Consider the following 17,554-nt stretch of genomic DNA (forward strand, 5'->3'; position numbering starts at 1 on the left):
CGGTTGTCCACCGAAAAACCAGACAGAAACTGCGTTTTCATTTCCCAGAAAAACTAAGTCGACTAAAGCTATTTAAAAACTGAAAACTTTGTGTAAGTCTCCCATTTCCGACAATTCGAAAAGGCGATGTAAAGTGCTACCGCGGCCTGTCATATAACCAAGCTTCGGCTTAATAATTTCAAATTTTGGAATAAAAATAACGATATGCATGGCAAGTTGTGACTCCTGTGGGTTACGTTCCCGCCCAAATGCGCGTGCCTCGCGATTGTAAATTTGGACGCAGAATGAAATCTTCAGCTGTGAGTAAATGTTGTGCAGCCCTTCCCTTGGTGCACGTTTGCGCAATAGTGTCAATTGAATAACAGCCATTGTATCGCAGCCAATGTTACTAATGTGCAGACAATATAGTAAGGACTCATATCTGCGTGACTGCGTTGGCTTCAGCTTCAAGCTTCAAATTATAATAGATTTTATTACCATAGCGCAAGGAATTTTCCAAGCGAAGCAATAGTAAACTACAGTAATTTGCAACATGACTTTAAAAGTTTACAGCGAACATGGTAGTGTGCATTGTATATACAAAACATAATCTGCTACTTATTTCCAGGCGAACCGATCAACGAGCCCAAAGAAACACCATCAGAGCGGTCAGGAAGTAAGTGCTTATATATCTAAATAATATACTTCTACTGAAATCAATGCTTATTTCGTAAAGGCATATTGTAGATACGTTTGTAAAGGTATGCTGTGTGGTGAACAAGTCTTGTCTCTTTTCTGTAGGTATATACGACGTACAGATAGTATATCCAGAAATACGAATTGTTGTAGATTCAAAGTTTCGCGCTGGTTTCAAATCAAAGAGGCGAATGATGAACTACTTGATTATTGAATTCAACACGGTAAGTGTAACGCTGCTTGAATGAAAACAGCTTTAATTTAGTGCGCACCATGTAACACAATCTAAGTTCTTGTTCTTTAAAAATGCGGAGATGTTTGTAGTGATGCTTGTCGTGATCGTTTTTCAGATCAATCTCCGTTATCTCACTGTATCCCGACCACGTGTCCAGTTAGTATTTAGGTCAGTGGAGATTACAAAGGTCAGTATATGTTTTAATTGCGAAATCTTTTTCTCCAATTCAGGGCTTATTCTCATTATGTTGTCGGCATCTTTCAATTGCTTATTTATCATTGGCGATTGCTTGTTTATTTCAGGCGGAAAAAGAGACGTACTTTAAACGGGTTCAAGGAAATATTATCGATGGCCTAAAATCCCTTTATAACTTGGTGGATTATGTTGACCAAAATAAGGTCAGGTATTCAAAATATGACATCGTCTTTTTTATCACAGGGTAGGTATTACGGAACTTGCATCGCTTGTCTAACGATATACCCAAAAAAGTTCATTTGCTGCGCTCGCCATGTTTTGGTTTATTGAGTACAGGTGAAGAATGTTATGCGGTTTGAGACCACAAATATGAGTTTTATTTTTCTCTAAACACTCAACACATGTAATTTCAATCTTCACAGCTGTGGAAATCATTTGGGACTGAAACGTTACCATTTAGATAATAATAAATATTAACAACTTCTGTATAATGATTGTGCAGTTTGTGCTGTGTGTGGTAGTTCGTTGATCTACAATACAGCATTGCCTAATACGTACGGTAGAATGCGTTGCATGAAATGTCCGACGTCCAGTTAGATTCTTACAGAATTTCCACACCTCTAAATTTTAAGGAATACGCGGCCTCAAGATGTAAGAAATGTGCGACTGTCACCTCCAAGCATGTGAATTTATATATAACGTTTACTAGTGTATCCGATCTTCCGAAAACGAATTGCTTACACCGGGCGTCGAATTGAGGTCCAGTGCCCCAAGCCAACTGTAATTATTAAGTGGTTCAAAACAAAACTTAGAACAGTAAGATAAAAAAAGCGCTTCTGATGGGAAACGAAAAGGATGGGGAATGTGCGGAAATTTCTAAATTTTATCCACTTTCATAAAGAAAAAATGTGCACGCTAAGCTATATTTAGGGTGCTGCACTCCACCGCGCTCTGTACTGATGCATGTCTTTACTTTATTTAGTCTAAACTTGACTTCCATTTCTTCGCATGACATTCAGATGAAAAACTTAGGAAGTAAAACAACAATATTCTCCCACGTCACTTCTAGGTTATTCGTAATTAGTTGTTTGAGAGTACGAATCAATACTTCTCAAAGCCTCAAATGCCGGGGTGGCGCAGTGGTTACGGCGCTCGACTACTGTTCCCAAGGACGCGGGATCGAATCCCGGCCTCGGCGGCAGCTTTTCGATGGAGGCGAAAAGCAAAGCGCCCGTGTGCTGTGCGATGTCAGTGCACGTTAAAGAACCCCAGGTGGTCGAAATTACCGGAGTCCTCCACTACGGCGTCTCTCATAGCCTGAGTTGCTTTGGGACGTTAAACACCACAAACCAACCAACCATCAAATTTGCAGTTGAAAATTGGTTTTGCAAAATTTGCAAATTTGCAAAACCTCCTCACATTTCACTACTGACGTTTTGTGGCAGAGAAAAAGGATATTTTTGTACTTAGAATAATGAGCAATAATTTACAGAAGTGTCCTATCAATACTGTAGCTAACTTAGAAAATTTGCCAAGTAACTTGTAACGTGTAGCAAACTTAGAAAAATGTTCTATTAGATACAAAGTACTCGCAAAAATGAAGACTTTTTCACAGGAATGCGCTTCACAATCTAAGAAATCTCTCAACACACACGTATATAAATATAGATCCAACGATGCTGTCAAGGATAGACTATTAGCTGGTTAGTTTCAATACCTGAGTACGTGGAGATGTGATTTGACACAAATGCCTGACTCCAATTTGATTTTTGAATATTTTGCAATGTCATCACTGACATGGTTTTTCTGAAGGCTGTCTATGATAACTTTTGTCGCAGAAGTAAAGATGTTTTAAACTGACAGAGTGTCCCGTTTTGCTTAATCCTAAAAGTGGGCTTTGGAGCAATGCAGAAAGCTACTTCGCAGGGGATGCACTCGATATATAGCAATACTCTCTTGCAGGTTGGACATGGCAGCTGTTCAGGGTTCCACAGTTGAAAAAACCTTGCAGGGTAAGAAAAGCTTTTCTGAAGATTTTGGAGTGTGTTTACTCGTGGAAACATTGCCTTCTTTTGTTTTGCTATTTTGAACCGTCGTAAACTAAATTTTGCACTGGCGTGTATTAAATAACCGGTGTAATAAATAACTGCTATGCGGCCATTACCGCATTTGAAACGTTAAGGCATTTTTCATCTAACCGAGGAGTCTATAAGCTGCTTTTTCTCAAATCTTCATTCAAGGGTACGCTTTCGTTGGATCGGTGTGCACAAAGACAAGAGTTGGACTTGGCGAAGACTCTCCGTACACTTATATTGGCGTGCGGATCATGGCTCATGAAATAGGACACACGTAAGTCGCTAACAAAACTAGTGTTGAAGCGTTACGGCTGTCTTAAACATCCTGGAAAGTTGCGCTAGGAACCCACAAAAAGAGTTATTTTGCTTTAGACACGATGTGATCGTCTCAACAGCTCGCGCATAGAGCTAAGAAAGGCCATAAAATAAATAAACCTTATACCGTGACAATCAACTTGGTTACGCAAGATGCTGCTCTTAGGGAAGCTGAGAAGTTAGGATAAATTTAATTCTACCACTTGCAGCGAATCTTGGGTAACACTTTCGAAGGTTTCTGATCTAACGATTGCTATTGTAGCGCCTAGAATAAATGGCGGGTGTGAATACCACTAGCACAACTAATTGTTAACGTTTCCTTGGATTCATTGTATTGAAAGTTATTGAAAACTCAGCAGTGCGAAAACAGTATAACACCTTAAGAACTCGTGGATAATTATTTCATTTTTCGTCTATCGACAGCATAGAAAACGAACTGCGATCTGCAATAGCAGCAAATACCTCATGCATACAAGATCATACCCCCTTTAGCTTCCTCCTTCAACATTTAATATCGGGATGCGATTGTTCCTTCTCCTGTCTCCAAGTAAAATACAATGAAAACTGGATATCAGTTGCGTAAGTCCCTGGACTGGTAAAAATTACCAGTTTGGATAATGTCGAGTTCGCATAGATTGTCGTTCGTACCTTGCTCTCATCGACAAATTGTAATCTTTCAAATTATGCGGTAATGCATAATATTTAAGTAGGCAAATTTAAAATTTAGAAGTGACACACGTTTTTGATCTTTGCTGGATTCCATAATGCATCCGGAGGTACAAAATCGCGACTCCGGAACGAAAATGGTCTAGACATTGAGAACCGACAGAGTCAATGAGTTGCGGTTGAACGTTTTTGCCATCCTCTCTCTTGACACTTCGCCATGACCGGTTGCTTTATATTGACGGTGTGAATCAAACCGTAAATATTTGTAGTTTCTCCTCGAACTCTGCATTCTTCCCCCGAAAGATGTTTCTCCAAGTACTGGTCTCCATAAACACTGATCAAAACGACTGCATGTATTCTAATATTTTTTTTTTAAACTGCAGGGAATAATTAGGATCCAGGTAGAATGAGAGAAAAAAGATCGATAACATGATGTAAAAGAGTACAGAACAAGTGTACAGGGGGGAAGCCTCAGTTCGCAGGTCGAGCCAACGTTTCGACAAGTGGGCTAGTCTTTTTCTGGGCAGAGCGATCAAGACAAGTCCACTTGTCGAAACATTGACACTTCGACCTCATTGACCCATTGAAACATTGACCTCCCTCTAGTCTTGTTCAGTACTCTATCATAGGGCATAATTAGGGCACACAATAATATTAGTATTTATAAATTGAAAATTAGGCTTTTATTCGCAATTTGCACAGCAGAAATAAGGCTTTATACCGCTGCATATACAGACTAGGCCATCGAATTTCACTCAGACACATAACTGCTCAATAGAAGTCATTTTGCTGCTCAGAAGACCTTTATAATATTTCACTCTAATCTAATCAGGCCACAAAGCAACAACCGGATTTCAATAAGTGAAAATTTGAGTTAAAACCATTGTCGAAGGTTTTATTTTAAAGAATATGATTGCATTTGGTAGGAATAATGGTACTTTTCGGAGGAAGATGGTTTTAAACGAAAGTTCGGGGTCACCATTTAACAATATTGTGGTGGCGTTAAAAATTGTGTTGCGTGATATGCTTGTTAAAATAGTTTTCTCTAATGACTTTGTTTAGGTTAGGGTGCTCTCATGATGGATCCGCAATCGATGGGCACATAAAGCACTATAAAGCAGACTCAACACGCTGCCCTTGGGAGCACGGATACTTGATGAGCTACATAGAAGAAAACTCAAACAGTATGAAATTTTCGTCATGCTGCGATTATTCTATTTCACTTGTCGCGTGGTAAGTGAATATCAATTCTATTTTATGCATTTTTCACAAGCTTGCAAATGTACCCGACTGCGGCTTCAAAATGGGTGAAAAGGTCTGATAAAAGATTGGAGTTTATCGCAAAAGTAACAAGTCCGCAAAATGAATACAATGTACCCGATTCTGCAGAGGCCGAAAACCTAGCCGTTGGCAAGAAGGAAATGCATTTTCAAATGAAACATATTTATAAATAGGTTTATAAAACAGGAGGTTATAATCAAAAATCAACGGCTGATACAGGGCGTTTCAGCCAGCTGTGTAAAATATAAAAAAAAATGAAGTTCTCAACAGAACAAAGACGTTTGAGTCAAGGAGCTCTCAGCGTCGGCGGACACATTTTAATGGGAGCCTTTTAATTTGCACCTAATTATGTAAACCGTCTAAACACATTTAACGCAGTATGGTTGTTTGTACTAATGGGGAGTTTTAAGCAGTACATAAGGTGATGAAAGTCGCTTCACATAAAACTAAAAACAAAATTTTCTAAATGATGCTATGAGATGAAGTACAGTGTTGCTTCCGTAAGGTATCAAAACTGAGCGCACTGGCCTCGCGGGAGTCTACAGTGTATTCTTGACGTCCTCTGCCAATGTGTCGCAGTAGCTAAAACGTTGAGTTCTTAGTTTGTTGCGTCGTATGCGCAGTTTGTCTAATAATGTAAAATATCACAAACGCGGTGTTGGCAATAACGGCGCTTTACCTTGCAACAAACAAGATAAATGTTGCACAAGTTCGGCCACAATAGTACTTGGAGTCGAGGTTGGCGCCTGAGTCGGTGCAGCGCATCATCAAAAGACGGCACGTCTCCAACAAAATTTTGTGCTTTTAATACTCATAGTTTCGGTTGTATGTGGCCAAAAGCGGCGAATATTTTGCTGCAGCGAGCCTGAGAAAATTGTTATGCAGTGTGTGAAAATGTTAGGGTATCATCCGTCAAATACGGTGCTTTCACAAAGAACTAATATGTACTATTTTGAAGCTAACTGCATAATTTTGTTTACTTAGTTGCATAAGTAGTAGAAGTTTGTAGCTCTTTGCATCCGCTCAGGCTATGGGTTGGTTCCAGCAGATATGTTTTTATTTCAGTTATATTTTACGATATTATAAACGATTCGATGAAATACGCGGTATATACACTAAGGCTCTACGCGCTATATTTCTGTAAATGTACATTCTGTAAATGTATTCTGGCTCACGTCACATATTGCAATATTGGGCTTACGTTATGCTTTGTGAAACATCAGAGGGTTGATATCAAATAAACTTGACAAATTTCAAGTTACAGGGACGTTTCCGCGTAGCCTGAATTTAAACATTTCTCGATACTTTGCGTAGCCTCAGTTTGGACGTTCCGCAGAAATTCCGCTAATGTGCGCAAGATCCGTTGCTATTTTGTGTAATTTGAAGAACTGCGTTCAAAGTGGTAACCTACTTTATTTTGAGCTGAATTCGCGTCGCGCCTTTATTAACAAGATCAACAGTTTATTCGGATGATAGCTAGCTGGAGCCTAAAAGCAAAATACGTGATAATCTGTGTGTTAAAGAGTAAATTTATGCAATTTGAGCGCGGCAAACGTCTTGTGTTAATGAGTACGGCTGAACCAATCTACTATCGCCGTAAAAAGTAAATTTGGACAACGGAGTGCGTGGTTTTCCACACACTCAACGTAGTCAACAGATGCCCAGACTATCTGAGTGTGCCTGCTCAACTCTGCTATGCCTTGGTAGTTGCAAGACGTGCTGCCGCTCTGTTATAGTCGTCAGCGTGGCGCGGAAACTTCTAGCAATGAAGATCGTTAGTTAATGGCCAACATTATTGCATTACTTGCGTGGGCAGAAAGTCAGTTCTTTCTGATGGTTCAGGCAAACGTGCTGTAATCTAATAATCAAAATCCCGCACGCGAGAGTTGTACTCGATGTGTGCGCGAGGTCTGTGCGTCTGATCTTTGCATGAGACCTGTGAGCTGATGTGTCACTTGTCAGTCATGCTGATCATGTCATCAGTAAGATGCAAATCCTGTCTCGACCGCAATCGAACCTCCATCTCTCGGATCCCCAGCTAAATGTTTTAACCAACTGCGCCACGTCCAGCGTCGTTAAACGCGCACCATAATTCTCCTTGTCAGCCCTGAGAATGACGTCGCAGTTAGGGATAACGACAATGACGGCAATAGCAATGGTAATAACAAGGAATTTAGTTGATAATGATAATAATCCCAAACATGATGCACCGTGTGCAGCAGCGTTTCGCATTTCGTCGGTTTAGATTCGGCTTTGTTCTCGCAATTTTTTCAGTTACTATTTTTTTCCTCTTTTCTTATGTATTTAAAAATGTTCGTAAAAAGTGACCTGCATTTGAAGAGGTTATATTATGCAGTCCAAAAAAAAACTGTCAGTGAAGATTTGCTGAAATTTGTTTTTCATTATATAGGAAAATTATGAAGCAGTGGAAAAATAGGCAAAACATCGAGCTATCACAATCTTACCCATGCAATATAGACTTCCACTGCGGTGTGTTAAATAGCGGCTTAAAGATGTCAGACTACGCTCTCATTCCTACACGGCAGAAACTAATGCTTTAGCACTGACTTGACGTAGTGATACCCTCGCAGATTGTAATTCATATTTCATGAAAAATATTTATTTCGTCAGTGGAGGACTCATTTTTGGCCATATACCCAAAAATATTTTCCGAAGCATTTCGTATTGCATGGGTTTTTCATATATGCCACGTCGGCCTGGAAATAAATATTTATTATTACATTTATTCCATATAGGTCTAGAGAAATTACTTGCCTCCATCATATGAACTCAACGAGACATATCAAAAGAAAGTATAACACAACAAAGATTCCAGGTGATATTTTGAGTTGGAACAAGCAGTGTAGAATGACGTACCCGACTCTGAAAAAGACATACTTCATGAAGGTATGTGTATAAAAGAATATAATGCTGTCCGGTTTGATTCGGTGGCGATGTTTGCAATGATCTATGATTGTTTTGACATGGAAGCAAAAGACGCAAGGTATAAATGTTTCCAGCGCGGAGATGCAGAATTATATCAGGTGGCAGGAGAGATGCAATATAATAACCGCAGGATATTTTGTGGGCTGCAATGGGGATTACTCAAAGTTAACCTAATCGTTGCTGCATGTGACGTGAGCGCCGCGTGGCCTTTAAAAATTACAAATGTGTGTTTTCTGTTATGTTACATGGAAGAGCGAGAGAAAGAAGATGGTTGCACAATTTAAAAGAACACTACGCAATGGTTGCGAAGCCTAAATTCCCAATTTGAGAAAACGTTTCGACAAGGGGACGCATACGAAGACAAGTCCACTGGTCGAAACGTTGGCTTGACTTGCCAGCTGAGGCTCCGTCTCATAAACCCTTGTTTTGTGCTCTTTCATAGTTTTTCTCGTCGGTGTTACGCATTCATACGTAAAATTTTCCATTCTATAGAGTGACCATGGCATTTTTGAATTCTTTAGCTGACTTGGAATGCTACAAAATGCAATAAAGTGCTACACAAGGAAATATCAGGAAGCAAAACTTATGTTTCAAAATCAAGAAAAAAATTGCTAAGTATGGGCAGACATCTTTGTTACTTTTTGCAAACTCACTGTGGCGAATAGTTATCCTATGGAAACAAAAAGAAAATCAGTGGTCTCAAATTAGGCCGCCACATTTCTTTAGAACGACAACTAAGTACCGCATAGCACTGACTTACACTTCGTCTAGGAATATATTAACTGCCAGCTAGCCTCACATATGGTGAATAATAGACGCATAGAAACGCACCGTGTGTTCTGAATCACCACCAAAAACATTTCCGTGGCTGCTTATATTGAAATAATTGTTGTTAATACCCAAATGTAGTGCATGCCCTGTTATTGTCTGTATATAATGTCATAAAAATTGCAGCAGATACTAAAAATATGGCTTAATGTTCAAGCCACATATGGCATGTATAAATATCTAAACCAAAAAAGAGAATATTAGCGACGGTCCACATATAAAAGAATAGCACAATGCCGTGGTCAGGCATAATTAATTGCTTCGAAGTATACGAACAATGCACCTAGGTTGCAGCGAAACCCTTTCTATGGTGCGTGTAACATAGCGAAAGGCTGCAGTCTAATTTAATCACATTATCACCTGCTGCTCCAGCAGGTACTGCAAAAGCTATGCTCTGTCCCACAAAATAGCGCCCTTGACATCACTTGAATACTTGCTTCAGAACAATAGCTTTCTCATCTCCATTGTTTGAAAGACCAAAGAAAACTTTCCGCTTGCATTTTGGTATTTTTTCCTGTAGTGTTTTTTCGGAGTACCAAAACTTTTTTATGACATGGTTCTATCTGCAGAGGTTGCCTTAGTGACATTTGGAATCACTGTAGAAGCTCTGTATAAAAACTTTATTTTCCAAAATAAAGTTTCAAAATTCATGTCAATCAATCAGGGCGACTACGCACCATGCATTCTTAGTCGCCGCCTCCTCCTCATTGAGGTCAAGTGGGCAATCTGTGTGCGCAAACCCATTGAGCGGCCCCAAAACACATATGTCGTACGGCGTTGCGGAGTGCAATCGCGACCTGATTTTAGAAAGCTGCTCTTATGCTCTAGTTCGGTGGTCAAACCGCGTCGCTTTTGGTACCCTTGTAAGTTTAACCGAGCACAAGAGAGCCAAGAGCTGTTGGGAAGTTTTGAGACAAAGAGAATTTCTCAGAACAGAACAACGTTCCACGATCTCCGCGCCGCGCTCTTCTGACTTGTTTCTCATCTTTGTGAAATTCGTCTCGTGACAAGAATAAAGAGTGCTTTGCAGCTGAACATAGATATATTCTTGCATGCCTCAATTTATTTTTTTCAGTATATCGGAATGTATACCTTTTTGGCTCTCTTCTTATAGGTCAAATTACTTTGAGTTGAGATGGGAGAAGGGGAACGAAAACGTTTGATGACCGATTAGTTATTCTTTAAATTAATGCTTTACTTTTTCCAGGGTGCCGCATGAATGCGTGAGGACATGATGCTTTTAGTCAAAGCGCGAATCATCTGCATATTACTTTGGTGCGGCGTAACTTTATTAAAATCTTCTTGCGTTGCAGATACGAGGGGTTCAATATTAATTGTTCTTGCGAACTTTCTGTATTTAGTAAATAACAGTTTTAGTCCCCTTATTAGCTGTAATGGAAGGCGCGATTATATTTTAACTTTTTTTGAAAAAAGTCCTCCTGTTCGTAATGAGCCCTCGTGTTTTATGTTTTTCTGCTTTTGTATTGGATTAAAATACAGTTATCACGGATGCCATTGGAAGTGCGCGTGCTCTCATTTACCGTAGGTGTGCGAATCCCCTCCTCCTCTTTCTCCTCAGCGGAAATGTTTCACTGCGTCGTCTCCGTCACTTTCCATTTTTAAGGGTCTTAAATAGGCTCGCCTCGCTGCAGTGGCTGGTCTCCTTTTGAGCCGAATGAGCCAGATCCATTATTATGGTGTGGTGCCAGGCGCGATGAAAATCACCCAAGTTGTTTTGGTTGCGATCGGAATGTAACTGCCTGGTGGGAGAAAATGGTCTGACAACGCTAGTGCTCCTTCCCTTCGTAAATGAATCACTCAGTTAAAATGCCGTACGTGAATATGAAAAAGGACTTGACCATACTTCTTGCGCATTCTTCCTACGTACCGTCCATACTGGAGACAATAACAGCAAGTGTTTAGCCGCCTCAGACAATGTTACACTTATTATCAAGTTTTATTCGTTCTCAATTCTTTTAGGACAACTTAGCCGTAGCTTTAACGCAAAATTTTTGATTTTTCTTCTCTATCTTCTCAGCAGTTTATTTTCAATGCAAAGTAATCACATACAATTCTATTTAAAAGCAAGTTAGCTTGCCATATACATAATGAAGCAGCACGATTGAGAAAGAATTTTCCTTTCAAATAAACCTCCAATAAACGCGCCTTATCGTTCACATTGAAACAATAAGAGAATTAAAACGCATTAACTAAATTTTATCCCTAATCTTGGACTTGTGATGTGAGCGAAGCGCTGCTATTCTGTTTTCATTCGGTGTTTAGGATAATATAGTTTAGGCTGACAGGTCTCAGTGTTTTCGAATTCATGCTTTCTCAGTTCAAGATTGAAAATGTTGCGACCAATCTTTGTTCTGTTTTTCGCCCTCAGTACCACAAACCAGCCAATGCTTTTTCAGTTTCTTATCAACAAGCGACGACCATAAATTTATCTCTCACCACCGTACACCTGACTGCATTCATTCTGTTCTAGATTTTTTTACTTGCCTAGTGCTTCGGGTCTAAGAGTTTTCTTTTTTGGCAACCTTTAAGTTTAAAGTGGCAAAATCATTGGGGCATTCGAAGGTTCGAATACCGCAAACCATGTCTGCTGGTATAGTCACCGCCGAACAATACAGTTATATGGGAGCTCAAATCAACCCAATAAATATTATTTCAGAAGTGTTGCGGTGGATTTCTGATTTCCGCACTCCCGCCCCCAACAATATGACTTAATGTTTTGATGGCTGCTTCGTTTTCATTTTGAAAATATCACAAAAATCCAAGGTGATATTTTCATATGATTGGCGTTTTAAAATTGGAGTAATATTGCGGATGGTCTAGCGTGTATTTGCTGCAAGGTAGAACATACAATTTATTGAAATACCATCGCAGCAGCCTACATTTATTCGCTAAAAATGAGTGCAAAATTGCAATTCCTTATTTTCTGCACATCACATTTAGTTGCCAGCCAGGCGTTAATTACAGTTATCAGAAGGCTTATTATCTCAATGACTACAAATCATCTCTTTTTTGTCAAGTGGTCGTTCCGAGCTCTTATTTTTGTTACCTCAAAAAATAGATTACATTCTTGACATATATTATTAAAATTTTCAAACGGACTAAGTAATGTTCTGTAGGTAAAGTGACGTCTTTGGTGCAATCTGTCGATACAATTAAAATTTATATATAAGTTACCTATTTAAAAGTATCTTTTTTATATTACGTGGGTGCAGTAATAAAACTAAGGCAGAAAATGCTCACATCTATCATTCATTCTATGAGAAATCTATAATGTTAAACTAGGAATTTTCAAAATTTTCAACGTCAGCTCTAAACTGAGCCGAGCTTCAAAAGATGTGTTGACGAACACAGCGATAATCTGAAACTTAAGTGATATCTGAAGTCGAAGACCTCACAAATGTGTTCAATTCTGCACAAAACAAACTTTCTTGATAAATAACATCAAATGTTTCCATCTCTCAACATGTAGACAAGACAGGCAAAGCGCAGATAATGGGCGGGTTGAACTGCCAAGCCACAACTTGCACGTACTGTGGTACGGATGATATTGGAATACTCCCGGATACTCCTCCTGACACAAAAGCTGGTCATTAAGCAACGGGAACACTATATGACAAAGCAAATAGAACTGTTTCTTACAAGCACAATTTTGGTCACGCTTATGCGGCGGCCTGCATAAGTACCGTAACTTGCACGTTACGTTGTGTTGCACTCACACTGCGTATGTGATCGCAAGTTGGGTCTATGATAGTTTTGTAGCCTCGTGGCTGAAGATGAATTAGAGTGGCCCACAATTTCAAAATGATGCGAAGCTTTCTTAGTTAATATAATTTGTTACACAAAACAGTTGAAGTAAAAAAGAGAAAACGGTCCGGGATATACGCACCATGTATAAGGAAAACACTTTCTTTACTTGTAAAAACTTCCAACTGTGCAAAAAGAAACAACATGAAGGTGGATTGTGATTATTGAAACCAGTAGCGCATCATAAACAGAAAACTTAGCGTGATTTTATCGGGGCATGCGTCTGATAATAAGAGCTTCGGAGTATAGGCGAATATAAAGTTTTAAAAAAGCTTTTTGCAACCATTGAATTTGCGTTTAGTAATGAACCGCTGTAAGGCTGCATATTCAAACTTCAATAATATATTTATTTTGTTTATGAGGTTTGGTAGGATTTGATGATGCAGCTTTGAAATATCAATAATCTGCAGGAGTATGGCATAAGGAACTGCAAAGCCGAGTGTTTCGTACCTGGCGAACAATTTCAAGCCTCTGATCACCACTGGCCAATGTTACTCATTGATGGTACCACATGTGACAAGAACACCGGAAGGGTAAGCTTCCCTTAAAGAATATTTGTCGTATTTTTAGTGTAAAATATATTGTTTGTTTAGCGGAGGTAATTAACCTTTGAGAGGTTACGTACCAATTGCATCGCGCATTGAGAAAACAAACATGAAATAAAACCCAAATTCGCGGCATTTTATTATTCAATATTTATCAGGTCAAGGTTAAGTAAAGAAAAAATTTAATGAGGATTGCAGTTACAATTACATTAAACAGAAGAGTTCTTTATAGTCTCATTATTATTATCGTAAGATCAGCATTTTCTACCAGAGGAAAACTAGCCTGTGGTTCTCTTTACATTTTATGAAATAAATTATGGAAAGAAGTGAAAGAACTTTATAAAAGCATTTGTTCTCAAATGAATGCCTCCAAGAGAGCATTTTGATGAAATGTTCCATGTACATGCTCTCATATTCCAGAAATTCCCGTTGCTGTGTCCGGATGACAAATTTTTGATGTCGTGATCTGTATTGTAGAAGACAAAATTTGCGCAAAGACGAGAAGAACAATCGCGTGGCCAAGACAAAGCGCCTTTCCTTAGCAAAATGTTTCATAGATGCGGTTGTCAGCCGTCAGCCGAGCTCATTATGCGTCCGCACTTGTCTTTTTTTCTGCCATCATACACCACAGCTCCTTCACTTGTACTCTAGTGTGATTCTAGAGCAAAGTACTGTCCTATGTAATGCATCTTACAGCACACCTTTTTTCTGCTTATACTTCAATACGCTTTGCAACTGAACTAATAAAATACTGAAAATCTAATAACATGACGTTCATTACATGGGTACATGTGATAAGTTCGTCAGAATCACCATTTGGTATTGAATATAGTGTTTAATAAATACAGCTGTGCACATAAGGACACCAAAATAAGAACGGACGAGGATGAATATATTATGCTGCAGATGTAAATTAATGGTACCAGCAAAAGCCATGCATATAACACGTAGAATTAAGCCGACGAGGAGGCTCTTGGTACCTGTAGGAACCTGTAGGAGCATGAACATGTTATTAGGAGCGCGGCAGGATATTACTAAGGAACAAAAGAAGCTAAGTATTGAAGCATCTTTTATTTACGTGCACAACGCTCAAGCTTTGGTTATTTGTATTCTATGCGGATTATCTTGACGCAAGCAACGCCTCTTACTCCTAGTATCTGTTTAAATATGTTTCATGCTGCTTTGGCAACGGGTTGCAAAAACGGTGTCAATAAACAGACTCGCATCTGCGCTGCTGTTATCCGGCTATTTCGTGCCTTGCTATTGCAGCAAATGCAACCAGTTTTATTTTTTGCAGCTGGGAGGATGGAGATACTGACTACTTATTCTGTGCGCGTCTTGTCTTATAAATTTCCTCAATATGAACGCACCTAGCTTGGGTGTGGCAATTATGAAAAACACTGATTTGAAGCTACAGACTTATTACAAAATGGATCAAATTTCTTGACTGTGAAAGCATTTTTGAAGTTATAAAAGAGTGAAAATGAAAATTTGGGAACATATATGTCTTACTAAAGCAAATAGTCACCACAGTTTCCCAGTACTTTTCTAATTTGTTGGCGCTATACGACATGAATGACGGTGGTTTCATTTGTGTGATGCACCGGGCGTCCGATATGAATATATGATTTAAAGAATTTTCTGTCCTAACCTCGTGCAATCAAAAGAGGATTATAGACTGCTATGTTCTAAAAGCGGTATTAATAATGTATTACACTGTCCTGGAAATTTTAGGAAATTGTAATGAGTTATTAGCTAAATTTAAGAACAAAATTACTCTGCTGGTAAAGTAAATAGTATCGGAAAGCTGCTCACTGAATATTTGCACAAATCTTCAGTCTGCGCAAAGAAGGTTTCTGTTGGTCCCAGAAGGCAACTTAAGACCTTGCGAGCTTAAGAGTCCATGTAAGATCGGTTGTACTTTACTGTCCTGTGGACGTTTTCAGAAAACAATACCCGTATTGTTTTTCTGGAGTGCTCTCTCTAGCATGGCTTTTTCCTGTGGTCTAGGCAATAGATATGAATCAGCAGCTGGTTATATGATAGCTGTCTTTTAAAGTCAGTAAATAAAGCTTTTAGTCCGCACACTAACGCTAGCTCATTTTCACTAAATTTAAAGGTTTAAAATTATGCTTATTTCCGAATTACTAAAAAAATGCAGCGAATTGTGACGAATGTTTAACACCAAACAGAAATTGGCGGACAAGAATAGTGAAGACTAACACGCAGCTTTTCTCGTCATTTGACTAACCAGTTTTCGTTACCCTGAGACCGTTGATACATTGAAATTTTAGTTATGATGATGCAGATTATTTTGCGCTCTTAGTAGCAATACAGAAAAATGAAATGTGATGGTACCTTTCCCCCAAAAAAATATTCTCGTGAACTCCGGGAAAGGAAAGTACCACTCTACATTGTCGACGTTATAAAACTCGAATTTCATATATTACACTGGGACACTTGTAAGTGTTGAATATAAATATATATTTAAAACAGATGCACGACTGTACATAATTGCCATCATGGACTTTCGGGAGAATTCCATGTGTTAAAACAAAAATGAAGTAAAGGGAATGGTATTCAATAAATAACTCGAGAGAAAGGAAAGGGAGCATTGCATCGCCAGGGTTTGCACCCAGAAACAGAAAGCTGGAGTGAAGCGCATCGTATTAAAAAGTAATCCAATCATTCAGGACAGTTCTTGGTATATTTATTACAACATTGTGCTGTAGAATCTTGTAATAGAGATAAGGTCTTTTTCGTTTTGAGTGTCAGATATAAAAGAGAAAAATGCAGTATACGTGCAGCTAGCAGCCCGAATGTTCTTACGCGAAGGTGTCTGTTCGGTTACAGTAGGAGACAAACGAGTAGAATTCGTAATTCTTTAGTAGCATAATTTTAGTTATATGGCTGGCGTGACTACTTGCAAACTGGGTCATACATCAGCACCAAAGTGTGGAGGAAGCCAACAGCCAATGGCAGGATGAAAACATAGGCATGTTCTTTATTTATCGCGTAATATGAAATATTAGTGCGTTCTCGGATATAATTAATTACAAATGAGAAGAAAAAGAACCACATACCGCCAATCGGATCAGATTCCACGAAATCGGAATTAATTTCATACAGTTCCTCATTGATTATTGTGTTGTATAATTTAGACTTCTATTTATTTCGATGCCTTGCGCTGTACAAACAGCACACATTTTAATCTTTTTGGTGTTTTAATTTTACTTCTTGCAGGTTTGCATAAACGGCGACTGCGTTCTCAAGAAAAGAAGGTACATGGCAAATATTGTCGGCAAATAAAGAATGAATTAGTCGCAAAATATTTCGACTGTGTAAATTTATTTCGCATAGCTTGGTAATAGTGTCACTTGGGAGAGCGGAAGTCAGAAAAGACATGCGAGAACGACGCCTCGACTTAGCGATTGCACTATTCTGCGTGTTTACGTTTTTCAACTTTTTTACTTACTAAGGAAAGCAGATAGCATGTTAGGACCGGGTCATTATTCCTCCGAGAATGATTGAGAATGACCAATTCGTATCCATATCGTGAAGATTTTCATTCATACCTTACACTTTCACAATCCTAACATGCAGTAACTGATTAAAGAAGTTGTTCTGCAGTTCTATACCGCGTTAATACCCGGTTCGGTTGAAGTACTACATCAGTGACGAGTTTGTGTTAGTACTGGATGAAAAACGTGTTATTTATTACCCAGTATGACATGCAGAAAAACATATGATGTAATAGGTGCTTTTGTGCGCACAAAACAAAATAAACAATTAGCTTCGGAGCTGAAAAGTGAGCAATTTTCTTTTTTAATTAGTGACACAGGGATTAGTTCGCAATGTACCATGTAAAATGGACATCAATATTATCGGTTTATTTCAGAATTTGCAACAACTTTGAAGCGTAGTATATCCATCAATGTGACAAAAACGACAGAATAAAAGATATGAAT

At 38.8% G+C, this 17,554-nt stretch overlaps 1 protein-coding gene across 1 annotated transcript in view; it reads left to right on the top strand.

Moving 5' to 3' along the window:
- The window catches only part of LOC146173998 (venom metalloproteinase antarease-like TtrivMP_A), a 41,281-nt gene extending 24,366 nt beyond the window's left edge, over positions 1-16,915 (top strand). Inside the window, exons 5-14 of the mRNA XM_084585676.1 lie at positions 608-655; positions 781-899; positions 1,026-1,097; positions 1,213-1,349; positions 3,068-3,117; positions 3,346-3,454; positions 5,224-5,394; positions 8,199-8,349; positions 13,452-13,574; positions 16,830-16,915. Of these exons, the coding sequence (XP_084441802.1) occupies positions 608-655; positions 781-899; positions 1,026-1,097; positions 1,213-1,349; positions 3,068-3,117; positions 3,346-3,454; positions 5,224-5,394; positions 8,199-8,349; positions 13,452-13,574; positions 16,830-16,895 (1,046 nt within the window). The 3' untranslated portion in view covers positions 16,896-16,915. The remainder of the gene's footprint in view (positions 1-607; positions 656-780; positions 900-1,025; positions 1,098-1,212; positions 1,350-3,067; positions 3,118-3,345; positions 3,455-5,223; positions 5,395-8,198; positions 8,350-13,451; positions 13,575-16,829) is intronic.
- The last annotated feature ends 639 nt before the right edge of the window (positions 16,916-17,554 follow it).

This window comes from Amblyomma maculatum, chromosome 11, assembly GCF_055883805.1.
Source record: "Amblyomma maculatum isolate TAMU_Amacu chromosome 11, ASM5588380v1, whole genome shotgun sequence".
Lineage (NCBI taxonomy): Eukaryota > Metazoa > Arthropoda > Arachnida > Ixodida > Ixodidae > Amblyomma > Amblyomma maculatum.